At 41.2% G+C, this 16,568-nt stretch overlaps 1 protein-coding gene across 6 annotated transcripts in view; it reads left to right on the top strand.

The window, feature by feature from the left end:
• Positions 1 to 11,414: 11,414 nt before the first annotated feature.
• The window catches only part of PHKA1 (phosphorylase kinase regulatory subunit alpha 1), a 175,147-nt gene continuing 169,993 nt past the window's right edge, over positions 11,415 to 16,568 (top strand). For 3 of the 6 annotated variants that reach the window (XM_045472342.1, XM_045472341.1, XM_045472340.1), the window contains exons 1-2: positions 11,448 to 11,959; positions 12,743 to 12,901. In XM_045472342.1, the coding sequence (XP_045328298.1) occupies positions 11,882 to 11,959; positions 12,743 to 12,901 (237 nt within the window). In that variant the 5' untranslated portion in view covers positions 11,448 to 11,881. Of the gene's footprint in view, positions 11,960 to 12,742; positions 12,902 to 16,568 lie in introns of all 6 variants that reach the window. The other 3 variants (XM_045472344.1, XM_045472343.1, XM_045472339.1) reach the window with 2 other exon arrangements.

The raw sequence follows: 16,568 nt of genomic DNA, 5'->3' as shown, positions 1-16,568 counted from the left end.
GAGGGGAAAATTAGAGAACTAAGTGATACACTAAAAAGAAATAATATACGCATAATTGGTATCCCAGAGGAGGAAGAGAGAGGGAAAGGTGCTGAAGGGGTACTTGAAGAAATAATAGCTGAGAACTTCCCTGAACTGGGGAAGGAAAAAGGCATTGAAATCCAAGAGGCACAGAGAACTCCCTTCAGACGGAACTTGAATCGATCTTCTGCACGACATATCATAGTGAAACTGGCAAAATACAAGGATAAAGAGAAAATTCTGAAAGCAGCAAGGGGTAAACGTGCCCTCACATATAAAGGGAGACCTATAAGACTCGTGACTGATCTGTCTTTTGAAACTTGGCAGGCCAGAAAGAATTGGCACGAGATTTTCAGTGTGCTAGACAGAAAAAATATGCAGGCGAGAATCCTTTATCCAGCAAGTCTGTCATTTAGAATAGAAGGAGAGATAAAGGTCTTCCCAAACAAACAAAAACTGAAGGAACTTGTCACCACTAAACCAGCCCTACAAGAGATCCTTAGGGGGACCCTGTGAGACAAAATACCAGAGACATCACTACAAGCATAAAACATACAGACATCACAATGACTCTAAACCCGTATCTTTCTATAATAACACTGAATGTAAATGGATTAAATGCGCCAACCAAAAGACATAGGGTATCAGAATGGATAAAAAAACAAGACCCATCTATTTGCTGTCTACAAGAGACTCATTTTAGACCTGAGGACACCTTTAGAGTGAGAGTGAGGGGATGGAGAACTATTTATCATGCTACTGGAAGCCAAAAGAAAGCTGGAGTAGCCATACTTATATCAGACAAACTAGACTTTAAATTAAAGGCTGTAACAAGAGATGAAGAAGGACATTATATAATAGTTACAGGGTCTATCCATCAGGAAGAGCTAACAATTATAAATGTCTATGCGCCGAATACCAGAGCCCCCAAATATATAAAACAACTACTCATAAACATAAGCAACCTTATTGATAAGAATGTGGTAATTGCAGGGGACTTTAACACCCCACTTACAGAAATGGATAGATCATCTAGACACACGATAAATAAAGAAACAAGGGCCCTGAATGAGACATTGGATCAGATGGACTTGACAGATATATTTAGAACTCTGCATCCCAAAGCAACAGAATATACTTTCTTCTCGAGTGCACATGGAACATTCTCCAAGATAGATCATATACTGGGTCACAAAACAGCCCTTCATAAGTTTACCAGAATTGAAATTATGCCATGCATACTTTCAGACAACAATGCTATGAAGCTTGAAATCAACCACAGAAAAAAGTCTGGAAAACCTCCAAAAGCATGGAGGTTAAAGAACACCCTACTAACGAATGAGTGGGTCAACCAGGCAATTAGAGAAGAAATAAAAAAATATATGGAAACAAACGAAAATGAAAATACAACAATCCAAACGCTTTGGGACGCAGCGAAGGCAGTCCTGAGAGGAAAATACATTGCAATCCAGGCCTATCTCAAGAAACAAGAAAAATCCCAAATACAAAATCTAACAGCACACCTAAAGGAAATGGAAGCAGAACAGCAAAGGCAGCCTAAACCCAGCAGAAGAAGAGAAATAATAAAGATCAGAGCAGAAATAAACAATATAGAGTCTAAAAAAACTGTAGAGCAGATCAACGAAACCAAGAGTTGGTTTTTTGAAAAAATAAACAAAATTGACAAACCTCTAGCCAGGCTTCTCAAAAAGAAAAGAGAGATGACCCAAATAGATAAAATCATGAATGAAAATGGAATGATTACAACCAATCCCTCAGAGATACAAACAATTATCAGGGAATACTATGAAAAATTATATGCCAACAAATTGGACAACCTGGAAGAAATGGACAAATTCCTGAACACCCACACTCTTCCAAAACTCAATCAGGAGGAAATAGAAAGCTTGAACAGACCCATAACCAGCGAAGAAATTGAATCGGTTATCAAAAATCTCCCAACAAATAAGAGTCCAGGACCAGATGGCTTCCCAGGGGAGTTCTACCAGACGTTTAAAGCAGAGATAATACCTATCCTTCTCAAGCTATTCCAAGAAATAGAAAGGGAAGGAAAACTTCCAGACTCATTCTATGAAGCTAGTATTACTTTGATTCCTAAACCAGACAGAGACCCAGTAAAAAAAGAGAACTACCGGCCAATATCCCTGATGAATATGGATGCAAAAATTCTCAATAAGATACTAGCAAATCGAATTCAACGGCATATAAAAAGAATTATTCACCATGATCAAGTGGGATTCATTCCTGGGATGCAGGGCTGGTTCAACATTCGCAAATCAATCAACGTGATACATCACATTAACAAAAAAAAAAGAGAAGAACCATATGATCCTGTCAATCAATGCAGAAAAGGCCTTTGACAAAATCCAGCACCCTTTCTTAATAAAAACCCTTGAGAAAGTCGGGATAGAAGGAACATACTTAAAGATCATAAAAGCCATTTATGAAAAGCCCACAGCTAACATCATCCTCAACGGGGAAAAACTGAGAGCTTTTTCCCTGAGATCAGGAACACGACAGGGATGCCCACTCTCACCGCTGTTGTTTAACATAGTGCTGGAAGTTCTAGCATCAGCAATCAGACAACAAAAGGAAATCAAAGGCATCAAAATTGGGAAAGATGAAGTCAAGCTTTTGCTTTTTGCAGATGACATGATATTATACATGGAAAATCCAATAGACTCCACCAAAAGTCTGCTAGAATTGATACATGAATTCAGCAAAGTCGCAGGATACAAAATCAATGTACAGAAATCAGTTGCATTCTTATACACTAACAATGAAGCAACAGAAAGACAAATAAAGAAACTGATCCCATTCACAATTGCACCAAGAAGCATAAAATACCTAGGAATAAATCTAACCAAAGATGTAAAGGATCTGTATGCTGAAAACTATAGAAAGCTTATGAAGGAAATTGAAGAAGATTTAAAGAAATGGAAAGACATTCCCTGCTCATGGATTGGAAAAATAAATATTGTCAAAATGTCAATACTACCCAAAGCTATCTACACATTCAATGCAATCCCAATCAAAATGGCACCAGCATTCTTCTCGAAACTAGAACAAGCAATCCTAAAATTCATATGGAACCACAAAAGGCCCCGAATAGCCAAAGGAATTTTGAAGAAGAAGACCAAAGCAGGAGGCATCACAATCCCAGGCTTTAGCCTCTACTACAAAGCTGTAATCATCAAGACAGCATGGTATTGGCACAAAAACAGACACATAGACCAATGGAATAGAATAGAAACCCCAGAACTAGACCCACAAACGTATGGTCAACTCATCTTTGACAAAGCAGGAAAGAACATCCAATGGAAAAAAAACAGCCTCTTTAACAAATGGTGCTGGGAGAACTGGACAGCAACATGCAGAAGGTTGAAACTAGACCACTTTCTCACACCATTCACAAAAATAAACTCAAAATGGATAAAGGACCTGAATGTGAGACAGGAAACCATCAAAACCTTAGAGGAGAAAGCAGGAAAAGACCTCTCTGACCTCAGCCGTAGCAATCTCTTACTCGACACATCCCCAAAGGCAAGGGAATTAAAAGCAGAAGTGAATTACTGGGACCTTATGAAGATAAAAAGCTTCTGCACAGCAAAGGAAACAACCAACAAAACTAAAAGGCAACCAACGGAATGGGAAAAGATATTTGCAGATGACATATCGGACAAAGGGCTAGTATCCAGAATCTATAAAGAGCTCACCAAACTCCACACCCGAAAAACAAATAACCCAGTGAAGAAATGGGCAGAAAACATGAATAGACACTTCTCTAAAGAAGACATCCGGATGGCCAACAGGCACATGAAAAGATGTTCAGCGTCGCTCCTCATCAGGGAAATACAAATCAAAACCACACTCAGATATCACCTCACGCCAGTCAGAGTGGCCAAAATGAACAAATCAGGAGACTATAGATGCTGGAGAGGATGTGGAGAAACGGGAACCCTCTTGCACTGTTGGTGGGAATGCAAATTGGTGCAGCTGCTCTGGAAAGCAGTGTGGAGGTTCCTCAGAAAATTAAAAATAGACCTACCCTATGACCCAGCAATAGCACTGCTAGGAATTTACCCAAGGGATACAGGAGTGCTGATGCATAGGGGCACTTGTACCCCAATGTTCATAGCAGCACTCTCAACAATAGCCAAATTATGGAAAGAGCCTAAATGTCCATCAACTGATGAATGGATAAAGAAATTGTGGTTTATATACACAATGGAATACTACGTGGCAATGAGAAAAAATGAAATATGGCCTTTTGTAGCAACATGGATGGAACTGGAGAGTGTGATGCTAAGTGAAATAAGCCATACAGAGAAAGACAGATACCATATGGTTTCACTCTTATGTGGATCCTGAGAAACTTAACAGGAACCCATGGGGGAGGGGGAGGAAAAAAGAAAAAAAAAAAAGAGGTTAGAGTGGGAGAGAGCCAAAGCATAAGAGACTGTTAAAAACTGAGAACAAACTGAGGGTTGATGGGGGGTGGGAGGGAGGAGAGGGTGGGTGATGGGTATTGAGGAGGGCACCTTTTGGGATGAGCACTGGGTGTTGTATGGAAACCAATTGGACAATAAATTCCATATAATTAAAAAAAAAAAGAAAATATGGTACTGGCACAAAAACAGACACTGAGATCAATGGAACAGAACAGAAAACCCAGAAATGGACCCACAAACATATGGCCAGCTAATCTTTGACAAAGCAGGATAGAATATCCAATGGAATAGACAGTCTCTTCAGCAAACAGTGCTGGGAAACCTGGACAATGACATGCAGAAAAATGAACCTAGACCACTTTCTTACACCATACACAAAAATAAACTCAAACTGGATGAAACATCTAAATGTAATACAAGACGCCTTCAAAATCCTAGAGGAGAAAGTAGGCCAAAAGGTCTTTGACTTCAGCCACATGTCTCTTACTCAACATGTCTCTGGAGGCAAGGGAAACAAAAGCAAAAATGAACTACTGGGACCTCATCAAAATAAAAAGCTTCTGCATAGCAAAGGAAACAATCAACAAAACTAAAAAGAAACCAACAGAATGGGAGAAGATATTTTTCAAATGACATATCAGATAAAGGATTAGTATCCAAAATCTATAAAGAACTTATCAAACTCAACACCCATAAAACAAATAATCCAGTGAAGAAATGGGCAAAAGACATGAATAGACACTTCTCCAAAGAAGACATCCAGATGGCTAACAGAAAAAATGCTCAACATAGCTCATCACCAGGGAAATACAAATCAAAACCACAATGAGATATCACCTCACACAGTCAGAATGGCTAAAGTGAACAACTCAGGGAACAACAGATGTTGGCAAGGATACAGAGAAAGAGGATTTCTTTTGCCCTACTGGTGGGAATGCAAACTGGTGCAGCCACTCTGGAAAATAGCATGGAGGTTCCTCAAAAAGTTAAAAATAGAACTACCCTACGACCCAGTAATTGCACTACTAGGTATTTGTCCAAGGGATACAAGTGTGCTGTTTCAAAGGGGCACATACACCCAATATTTACAGCAGCGCTATCAACAATAGCCAAAGTATGGAAAGAGCCCAAATGTCCATCAATGGATGAATGGACAAAGACGATGTGGTATATACATACAATGGAGTGTTACTCGGCAATCAAAATGAATGAAATCTTGCCACTTGCAACCACGTGGATAGAACTAGAGGGTGTTATGCTAACCAGAATTAGTCAGAGAAAGACAAATATCCTATGACTTCACTCATATGAGGAATTTAAGATACAAAACAGATTAACATTTGGAAAGGGAAGCAAAAATAATATAAAAACAAGGAGGGGGACAAAACGTAAGAGACTCTTAAATACAGAGAACAAACTGAGAGTTGCTGGAGGGTTGTGGGTGGGGAGATGGGCTAAATGGGTAAAGGGCATTAAGGAAGACACTTGTTGGGATGAGCACTGGATGTTATACACAGGAGATGAATCACTGGAATTTATTCCTGAAATCATTGTTGCACTACATGCTAACTAACTTGGATGTAAGTTAAAAAATAAATAAAAATTTTTTTAAAATGTCTAGGGGCGCCTGAGGTGGCTCAGTCTCTTAAGCGTCTGACTTCAGCCTAGGTCATATCTTGCCATTCCTGAGTTCGAGCCCCACATAGGGCTCTGTGCTGATGGCTCAGAGCCCGGAGCCTACTTCAGATTCTGTGTCTCCCTCTCTCTATGCCCTTCCCCCACTCGGACTCTGTCTCTCTCAAAAATAAACATTAAAAATTTTTTTTAATTTTCTATCTAAACCCACTTATAAAAATAAATTATAGAGGAATTAAAAGAGGTATAGATAAAAAGCAAAACAATAAAAGTAATAGAAAAATTGATAAGATGTTAATGATTTTGGGGACAGGAAGGCTTTATTAGTTTTTTAGGGACGCCATTAGAAATTACCACAAACTGTGTGGTTCAAAACAACAAATTTATTCTCTCACATTCCGAAAGCCCAAAGTCCAATATCAAGGTATTAGTGGGGTTGGTTCTCCCCTAGCTTCTTGTGGTTGCTGGCAATCCTTGGCATTCCTTAGCTTTTAATACATCACCTCCATCTCTGGCTCAATCTTCACAGTGCCTTCTCCCTAATGCATCTTTTCCTTTTCTTATAAGGACACTTGTCATTGGATTTAGGGGCTAGTAGGAAATCCAGCATGATCTCATCTCCAGAACATTAATTACATCTGTAAAAGCCCTTTTTCCAAATAAGGTCACATTAACAAGTTCTAGGTGGACATATCTTTAGGGAAGTCACCATTCAACCTACTATAAAGGCCTTCTAAAATAAGACAAAAATGAGAAAACTCATAAATTTGACTTCATTAAAAATAAAAACTATATTAAAAGAAAACACCGGGGCGCCTGGGTGGCGCAGTCGGTTAAGCGTCCGACTTCAGCCAGGTCACGATCTCGCGGTCCGTGAGTTCGAGCCCCGCGTCAGGCTCTGGGCTGATGGCTCAGAGCCTGCAGCCTGTTTCCGATTCTGTGTCTCCCTCTCTCTCTGCCCCTCCCCCGTTCATGCTCTGTCTCTCTCTGTCCCAAAAATAGTAAATAAACGTTGAAAAAAAATGTTTAAAAAAAAAAAAAGAAAACACCATAAAAATGCAAACAGACAAACTACATATAGGAAACTCAGTACAATATCTCTTTTAGATTTTTTTAAAAGCTAAAATGCAGAATACATATATTTTTTAAATTCTTGTAAGTCAATAAGGAAAACAGCCCAGTAGAGAAATGACTAAGTACATCAACAGTTATTAACCAGAAGAAATAAACTAACTAAACATAATAAAATATAAATGAAATTAAACATAAAAATATGTTCAATGACGTTAGTCTTCAGGTAAATGAAACTTAAAGTAAGATACCATTTTGTGCCCATTAGATTGCTTAGAATCAAAGTCTAATAATATCAAGTGTTGGTAAGAATGGAGGAAGTGGAGACTCCTATACTACAAATTGGTACAGATCATTTAAATTGCTTTTCAGGGGGCACCTGGCTGCCTCAGTTGGTCAAGCATCTGACTCTTGGTTTCAGTTCAGGTCATGATCTTGCGGTTTGTGGGTTCAAGCCCTGCATCAGGCTCTGTGCTGACAGCTTGGAGCCTGGAGCCTGCTTCAGATTCTCTCTCTCTCTCTCTCTCTCTGTCCCTCCCCTATTCACTCTCTCTCTCTCAAAAATAAACATTTAAAAAATAAATAAATAAAATGGCTTTTTGGTTATCTCAAAAATCTAAATGCCTATATCCAAAACACCTGTATGCATTCACAAGAAGACATATATGTATATTCCCTGAAGTACTGTTTTCAAGAATTCATACCTGGAAACAAACTATGTAAATGCTCATCAATATGCCTATATAAACCATGATGCATGATAACGTGACTAGATCTCCATGACATAACTTTGGATGTATAGGGAAATCTGCACAACAGTAGGTAGAGTATAACATTGCTTATATTCAAAGAATACACAGAAAACAAGATCTTATATGCATTTCTACATGTTATACATGTTAATCCATAGGAAAAAATCTGAAAGTATACAACTTATCTTGTAACAGTGGTTACCTTTCAGAAAGGAGATAGAGGAACCTGTGATTATGGGTGATAAACACAAGGAACTTTAACCTTATCTGTAATGTTTTAACTTTTTAAATAGAGAATGTGTTTATATATATTGCTTATGCAATATTTTTAAAAATTTGAAGAGAGTGAATGGGAAATGATGGAAAGAAGATAGTGTATGGGCTTTTTCTTTCAAGAAATTTAATAAAAAGATTTATTATTAATTAAGAATAAGAGAATAGCTAAGCAAACTGGAGGGCATGTACTAGAGGGAAGATTAGTGCATACATTAACATAAAATGTAAACCATGGAAATATTTATAAAATGTGAAGGTTTAAAAATTTTGGGTTTTTGAAGATTAGTACAATGAAAGCTTCCAGGTAATATAAGGGACCAACAGTAAAAAAATTTCTAGGAAGTTGGAAATAAAATTTTTTAAATGTTTATTTATTTATTTTGAAAGAGAGAGAGGGAGAGTGGGGGAGAGCAAAAGCAGGGGAGGGGCAGAGAGAGAGGGAGACAGAATCCCGAGCAAGCTCTGCACTGTCAGCACAGAGCCCAGTGCGAGTCTCAATCTCATTAACCATGAGATCATGATCTGAGCCAAAATCAAGAGGGATGCTTAACCCGCTGATCCTTCAGGTGCCCCAGGAAATAAACTTTTATTTGAGAGTTAAACTATAAAATTAATATACATTGAATCAAATGGAAGAATCACCTTCAAGAAACATAATGGCTTCCAGATTGGTAAGTCTTGGTTATAACTTGATTGATAACTCTGACATATCTAAACAATGTGTCAGTGAGCCACAGAAGCATAGAAAAGGGAGAGTCGGTGAAGCCAACACAGAGCAGACCTGATAATTTCTTAATCCTCCCATGCCCTAGTTTCTCCATCTCTACGATGGGGTTAATAATAGTATTTACTTCATACAGCTATTATATAATACAAAGTAGCACTTGGTAAAGAGTAAGCCTTATACATTATTTAAGGTAAGGAAATTGGTAATAAGGCCAACATAAACTGTTACAGTTCCATTTCTCATTACCAACCAGCATTCCAGTTTTCATACATCAGTCTCCTCAGGTAATCAGCATGAGTCAGCCTCCTGAGTCTGACCAGTTCTGGGACACTGAGGGGATCAAGTTTCGAAGACTGAAGGACTGAATACCCAGTCTGGACTGAGGTTGAAAGCACCGAGGTAATGCCATTGAACAAGACCTCTTGTTAGCCAGCCAGCCAGTTACCTTTCTTGGTGACACCCCACCTTTGGCATTCCTAATCTATTCATACTTCTAAATAATTTGGGGTGGGGTAGGCCCCATGCTGAAGGAATGAAAATACTAGAAAATTACACTAAACTATTAACAGGTGGTTGTGTGTGTGAAGGAATTATGGGTGATTTGCTTTACTTTTCTATACTTTTCAAGTTCTTTGGTGAGTACCTATTATTTCGGTATTTTGAAAACATTTTTATTTTTTTTAACGTTTATTTATTTTTGAGACAGAGAGAGACAGAGCATGAACGGGGGAGGGGCAGAGAGAGAGGGAGACACAGAACCGGAAGCAGGCTCCAGGCTCTGAGCCTTCAGCCCAGAGCCCAACGCGGGGCTGGAACTCACCGAACGTGAGATCGTGACCTGAGCTGAAGTCGGACGCTTAACCGACTGAGCCACCCAGGCACCCCGTAAACATTTTTAAATGAAGAAAAAGAGAGGGCAGAAGCTCGAAGGGGAGAAGCATAGAGACAAGATTTCTGAGGACACAGGCTGAGAGGGAGATGTCAGAGATTAGGGGCAATGCAGGAAGGGTCAAGCACTCTTTCCACCAAAATGAAGTAGCTTTCCCTGGACTTTTTCTCCCCCTGAGCACTTGGGCCTTGAAGTGGCTTGTTATTTGCCAGTCCTGGCATTTGCGTAGCTAGTGACGACTGCAATGGAAACTATTCTTGAGAATAATTCTAAGTGTACCACTGCATCTAACTGGCCGTTAAAACTGAAAATTCCAGGTCTGAGTTCTTGAGCATTTTCTCATTCTTCATTATCATTAACAAATATTTGCTAATTACCTCCTTGATGCTGGGCTTGAGGTTAATTTGGGCAGGGGTGAGGGGGGTGTTGAAATGGAGGGAGCTTATGAGAGAAGAGACTAAATTTAGAGAAATAAAAAGATAAATGAAAATGCAAAACCACTTGGGTGGTTAGTTTGGGTGAGGTGGCTAGGGAAGGCTTCGAATCACAGATTCTCCAGATTGGATTTGAAAGGTCAGTCTAACTCTCTTACCCTGAGAGTTGGTACTTAAACCCAACTTTGAAAAGCATGTTCAGGGGCTCCTGAGTGGCTCAGTCTGTTAAGCACCCGACTTCAGCTCAGCTCAGGATCTCATTGGTGCTGGATTCAAGCAGAGCCTGGAGCCTGCTTCAGGTTCCCTATCTCCTCTCTCTCTCTGCCCCTCCCCCACTCGCACTCTGTCTCTCTGTGTCTCTTGAAAATAAATGTTAAAAAAAATTTTGAAAAGCATGTGCAGGCTTTGCATAAGCGGTGATCAAGCACTGGGGTCGAGGGCTGCAAACGGAGGGAGCAATGGCCCTACGGGGCCACCCAGCGGGGTGCGGGCCGATTACCCTGTGGCAAATGATCGGGGTTGCCTGCAGGCTTCTTTTCTAGCCTCCCTTTAGCCCCTTTATTTTCAGCTGGGTGTTTGGTGCCTCAGCCTCGTGATCTACGTGCGCACGTGGAAGCCTTCCAAGGCAGTTACACAATCTCCTCTAGCTCCTCTCTGGCCAAGGCGGTCTTGAGGTACTGCTCCCTCCCAGCCCGGTTCCCTACCCGAAAACTAGCTTCCTCAAAGGGCACCACTGCCCCCCTCCTTCCCGGGCCTGGCTCTTCACCAGTTGCTAAGGAGTAAAGTACCTTAGGGAGTTCTTTCTTGTTTGGTTTGGGTCAAAGTGAGGAATTCAAGCTGTTCTTTTAGTGAAGAGTATAAAATACAATAAAACTCCAGAGATTCCAATTCTTTAGACCCTTAACGCCAGTGTGAGTCTTGCCTCTTAGGTCTGAAGTTACCATCGGTTCTCAAAACCAGGCCGGCAGAAGAAACCAGCCCTCCTCAATATCCTGCATGCACAGCAAGTGTGGAAAACTTAAATCGTCATTGGAAATGTTTCGAAAATAAACCTCTGAAAGCATATTGCCTACGGTGACACATTCTCGACCGCGGAGTGGGCGGGGGTGCTGGGGCCCCCGCGCGGGCGGGGCGGACTAGGCGAACCCCTTGGACTTAGCGCGCAGCTGCCAGGACCCGCGGCGCCCGCCACGCCTCCAGCTCGCGTCTCCCGCAAGGTGGAAGCGGCGCAGCAGCTAGTGACCTGCTGCCGCAGGCCGCGCGGGAGGCTCTGGGCCGTGGCCGCCTCCGGGGATTGAGTGGGGAATGCAGGAACCTCGCGGGGAGGCTGGACGGGAGTAAGGGTGGCAGGGAGCTGCGGCGGGGCCCTAGACCGTGAGCGTCTTGGGCACTTGCTGGCGTGGGCTGGAGTTCCAGAGGCCGCCGCAGGCTCATGGACGGCCGGCTCCAGGCCTGAGCTGTGGGAGGGCTCTGCCGGGGCCTGGCACTCGGGCTCTTCCTCCCCGCGAGGTTGGAGCTGCACTGGGGAGCCTCCTAACTTGGAGGACCCAGGGCCCCTGTAGCACGTAGGCTGTTTCTCTTGAGGGGATTGGAAACGTGGCGCGATGAGGAGCCGAAGTAACTCCGGGGTCCGACTGGATGGCTACGCTCGGCTGGTGCATCAGACCATCCTGTGCCATCAGGTAAGTGAAGGGGTGCCTGTAATCATCGAGGATGTGCAGTGTGATGGCCTAGACAGAGACTGCTGGGTGACACCCACCCCTGGTGTGTGTGTGTGTGTGTGTGTGTGTGTGTGTGTGTGTGTGTTTAGCAGGTCTTCCCGCCCCTTAGCTGGGGAAGGCGTAGAGGACCCTGAAGAAAAGATAGGTGTTGGGCCAAGAACAGAACGAGGGTCAAGTACCGTTAGCCTTGAGCCCTGAGCCTTGGCTTCTAAGCGTCCCCCACACACACCACCCCGTCCCTGAAGCCACAGCGGGGTTCCAGGGGCACAGCTGAAAAACGTGTTGAAGCTTGTTTATTGACACTCCCCGTCCCCTCCCCCAGGTTTGGGGGTCATCTTCTTGCCCTCCAGCCAAAGAAAAGAAGTAGGAGAACATTTAGTCATCTTAAGACTAAACTGTTGTGAAGATTTGTGGTACCTTGTATACACTATTAATTATATATTTTTTCTAGTCCTATAATGCTGGGTTTTTGTTGATAGTTATTCCTTCTAACTGGAAAGTTAAAACACTACCTCTCTTTTAACAATACTCACATTTCAGACTTGGAAGTTTTCAGCCGGCGTTTCCCCCTTGTTCAAGATAGCATTTGCTTGCACTTGGTCAGAAGAAGAGGAGGTTATAAAACTAAAGAGTGGTGAAGTAGAAGAAAAACCAAAGTCCCTCAGTAACCCATTTGATAGACTTGGTCTCCTCATATTAACACCTTATGGTTACCTGCCTGTCCTGTTTTTCTTGGTCTTACAGAATCCAGTGACTGGCTTGCTTCCAGCCAGCTATGATCAGAAAGATGCCTGGGTCCGAGATAATGTGTACAGTATCTTGGCTGTGTGGGGTTTGGGCCTGGCCTATCGGAAGAATGCAGACCGGGATGAGGATAAGGCAAAGGCCTATGAACTGGAGCAGGTACTCAGAATGAATATACAAAGAGATATGGAGCTGTGTGTGGGCTGGGAGGTTGAATGGGAAGCAGAGTTTTAAAGAAATGTCGCTCAAAGGAGATAAAAGAACTATATTTTGCCTTTCTCCCTCTCTCTTCACCTTCTTGAAATTACATTCCAGAATGCTTTCCTGTATTGTACTGATTTTTTTTTTTTGGTGTAGTGGAAACTTGAAACTTGCTGATTCAGGGGGAGAGGGCAGTCTTTTCTGTTATAGTGGAAAAGCCTATCGTGGGATCTTTGCTGAAATTTATAATTGTCTAAGTAAAGGTATTTTGCAGTCTCCAGCATATTTATTCTCATTGAGAAGAATGTTGGAAGCAGGTATCTATCATTTTACTTCATTTTTGAAAATTGTAGGTGGTATTTGTTATTTCTTTTGCAAATGTTTATTTAAATTATGGTTAGTTAACATACAGTGCAATGTTGGTTTCAGGAGTAGAATTCAGCGATTCATCACTTACATATAGCACCCAGTGTTCATCGATAGGTGGTATTTGTATGAGGGTAACTGACACAAATTAGGAGTCTTTCACAACTAGACACAAGTAAAGACTTTATTTGTTGAATTTATACGTATGGCCACTGTTTCAGAGTCTGTCCCCCTCCCCAAGCAAAATAAGGTCAGAATCAGCAGATGCGTTTAAGCCAAATTTTAAGGCCTTCCCATCAGTAAAGTAGCATCCTTTATAGATAGAGTGTGCTCTGTTCTCTTGAATGACCAAGAAAATGATATTCTGAGCTACATGGGTCTCTTAATATTATGAAATTCCACCGTCAGTTGTAAGGTATGTGTGAATTATTTTCTATTAGTGGAAAAGATTCTACACCAGCCATCTGCTCAAGCGGTATCTCTCAGACTTAGGTAATCTGAACTCTAGTCTTTATCTGTAAATCAGAATATTGAGCCTTGGTTATTTTATTTTATTTTTTTGAGAGAGAGCACAAGCGGGGGAGGGGCAGAGAGAGAGGGACAGAGGATCCGAAGAGGGCTTTGCACTGACAACAGTAGCAAGCCCCATGTGGGACTTGAACTCAGGAACCGTGAGATCATGACCCCAGTGAAGTCAGACGCTCAACCAACTGAGCCACCCAGGCACCCAAGACTTGGTTATTTTTTTTTTTTTTAATTTTTTTTTTTTTCCAACGTTTATTTATTTTTGGGACAGAGAGAGACAGAGCATGAACAGGGGAGGGGCAGAGAGAGAGAGAGAGATAGACACAGAATCGGAAACAGGCTCCAGGCTCCGAGCCATCAGCCCAGAGCCTGACGCGGGGCTCGAACTCACGGACCGCGAGATCGTGACCTGGCTGAAGTCGGACGCTTAACCGACTGCGCCACCCAGGCGCCCCAAGACTTGGTTATTTTTTAAGGGGATCAACATGTTGTGGGGTTGCAGTCCTTGGCAATAGGGAAGTTTCACCATGTTGTCATCTGCAACAGCAGGAATTTGCCATTCCTTCAGGCCATTTATTGGGATGTACCTAGGTCCATCAAAAAAAATTTTTGGAGTTTTTGCTCTAACTTAAGAAGTACAGATCGATATTTTTATGGCTTATAAAAGTCATACATAACCATTGTAAGAATTTGGAAAATATGGAGGAGTTGTTTTAAAAGTCCTGTAAGCCTATTCCTCCCTCCACCTCTGAAATTCTGCATCCTACTGTAATGTTTGGCTATTTTGAGCCCAGTATTTTGTTTTGCTAGAGATTAATATTAGTGGAACAATATCCAAGATTCCATACCTAGTACAATTTGACCAATGTTTTTCAATACTATTAGAAGAAATCTGTTGTCTCTTTGTTGACTAATCATTATGCAAAGTTAAAATTTTTCCTTCTGTGGTCCAGGAAGAAAGAATTTAACTGGGGGGGGGGGGGAAATTTAAGGAAACATTGAGTTGTTTACTTTTAAATTTTAATGTTTCATTAAATAATTTTCAGCAGAACCCAAAGATATTTTCCATACTACCTCAGTAATAACTTTGAAATATCTCAAAAACATTATAACAATAGAAAGCATCTTCAAAAAATAAACATTTCTCTGGGAATCCTAAAATTTCTATGAACTTCCATTATGAATTAAAACATATTTTATTATTAGGTCTCATTAATTTTTCTCAAACCTGACTCAGTTAATTCAGACCAGGGATCAGAAAATCATCTCTGTAAAGGTCCAGATAGGAAATATCTTTGGCATTGTGGATCACGTGTGATCTCTGCCCAACTACTCAGCACTTCAGTTGCTGCACAAAAGCAGCCAGAGATAAGCTTTATTTACGTAACAGGTGGTGAGCTACATTTGTCCCTAACCTATTCTGGCTGTACATTGGAATCTTTTGGGAAGCTTTTAAGAAATACCTTTACTGAACCCCAGCCTAGAACAATTTACATAAATCTCTGGAAGTGGAGCCCTGGGACATTATTTTTTTTAGATTCTTTTTATTTATTTATTTAAATTCAAGTTAGTTAACATACAGAGTAGTCTTGGTTTCAGGAGTAGAACCCAGTGATGACATATGACACCCAGTGCTCATCCCAAAAAGTGCCCTCCTTAATGCCTGTCACCCATTTAGCCCATCCCCCCACCAACCTCCCCTCCAGTAGCCCTCAGTTTTAAAAAAAACTACTGATTCTAAAGTGAAACTAGGGATAATAACCATTGACTTATGGCCAGTAAATGAGTATAGATTAAATCCAGTAAATCGACAGATGAAATTCCCACCTACGGTCAACTTTCCATTACTGTGTGGATTTTCCTAAACCAATTGTTAATCATTTTTACTCTTCCTTCCAACTCTCACATTGGTTTCTCTCTGCGAAATAATGTCAAAGAACTAAAGAGAATTAGGAGACAAGGGTTTAGGTGACTATTCTGTCTTAGAGTAAGAATATAATTATGCACATATATGTTTTTACAAATGCCCTTTCCTCTTAGTCACACAGATAAAGATGCACACCCATAAAAATAAATAGGCACACAAATAGAGATAGCTCTTTGGATGCCTCCAGTTCTGCTTCTTCCTCAGTTTTGTTCTCTTTGTGTCGTCTCTTACCTTTTCTCATGAGTTTAACTATTACCTTTATATGAATCACTTCCAAAACTTCATCTTTAGTTCTGGTCTCACTTCAGTTTCAAACCCTGATTTTCATTGTCTTCTGTTCAGTTGTACCTGCATATCCTATGTCTTCTCAAAATCAGGATGTCTGAAACCCCATGTTCCCTACTAAAAACAAACAAAAGAGATCACTGGGTCACCTGGGTGGCTCAGTCAGTTAAGCATCCCGACTCTTGGTTTCAGCTCAGGTCTTGATCTCATGGTTCCGTATGATCGAGCCCCACATCGGGGCACGACAGTGCAGAACCTACTTGGGATTCTCTCTCCTCTCTCTCTGCCTCTCCCCCTGCTTGCGCACTCTCTCTCTCTCAAATAAACAAATACTTTTTAAAAAAGAGATTAGCTAACAATAGCAACTCAGCAGACATCCCTTGTTCTCTTATTGGTGTCCTCATTCTACCAGTCACCTAAGCAACATTTACAGAATTTCCCAGAGTGTATTGCATGGAACATTAGGTCAACTAACCTTGGGGGTATGTTAAACAGTGGATTTCTTTACTCCATTATTTCTCT

The sequence above is a fragment of the Leopardus geoffroyi genome, chromosome X, assembly GCF_018350155.1.
Source record: "Leopardus geoffroyi isolate Oge1 chromosome X, O.geoffroyi_Oge1_pat1.0, whole genome shotgun sequence".
In the NCBI taxonomy this organism is placed as follows: Eukaryota; Metazoa; Chordata; class Mammalia; order Carnivora; family Felidae; genus Leopardus; species Leopardus geoffroyi.
The sequence above is the reverse complement of the archived record's forward strand: the minus strand, read 5'-3'. Positions and strand labels throughout refer to the sequence as shown.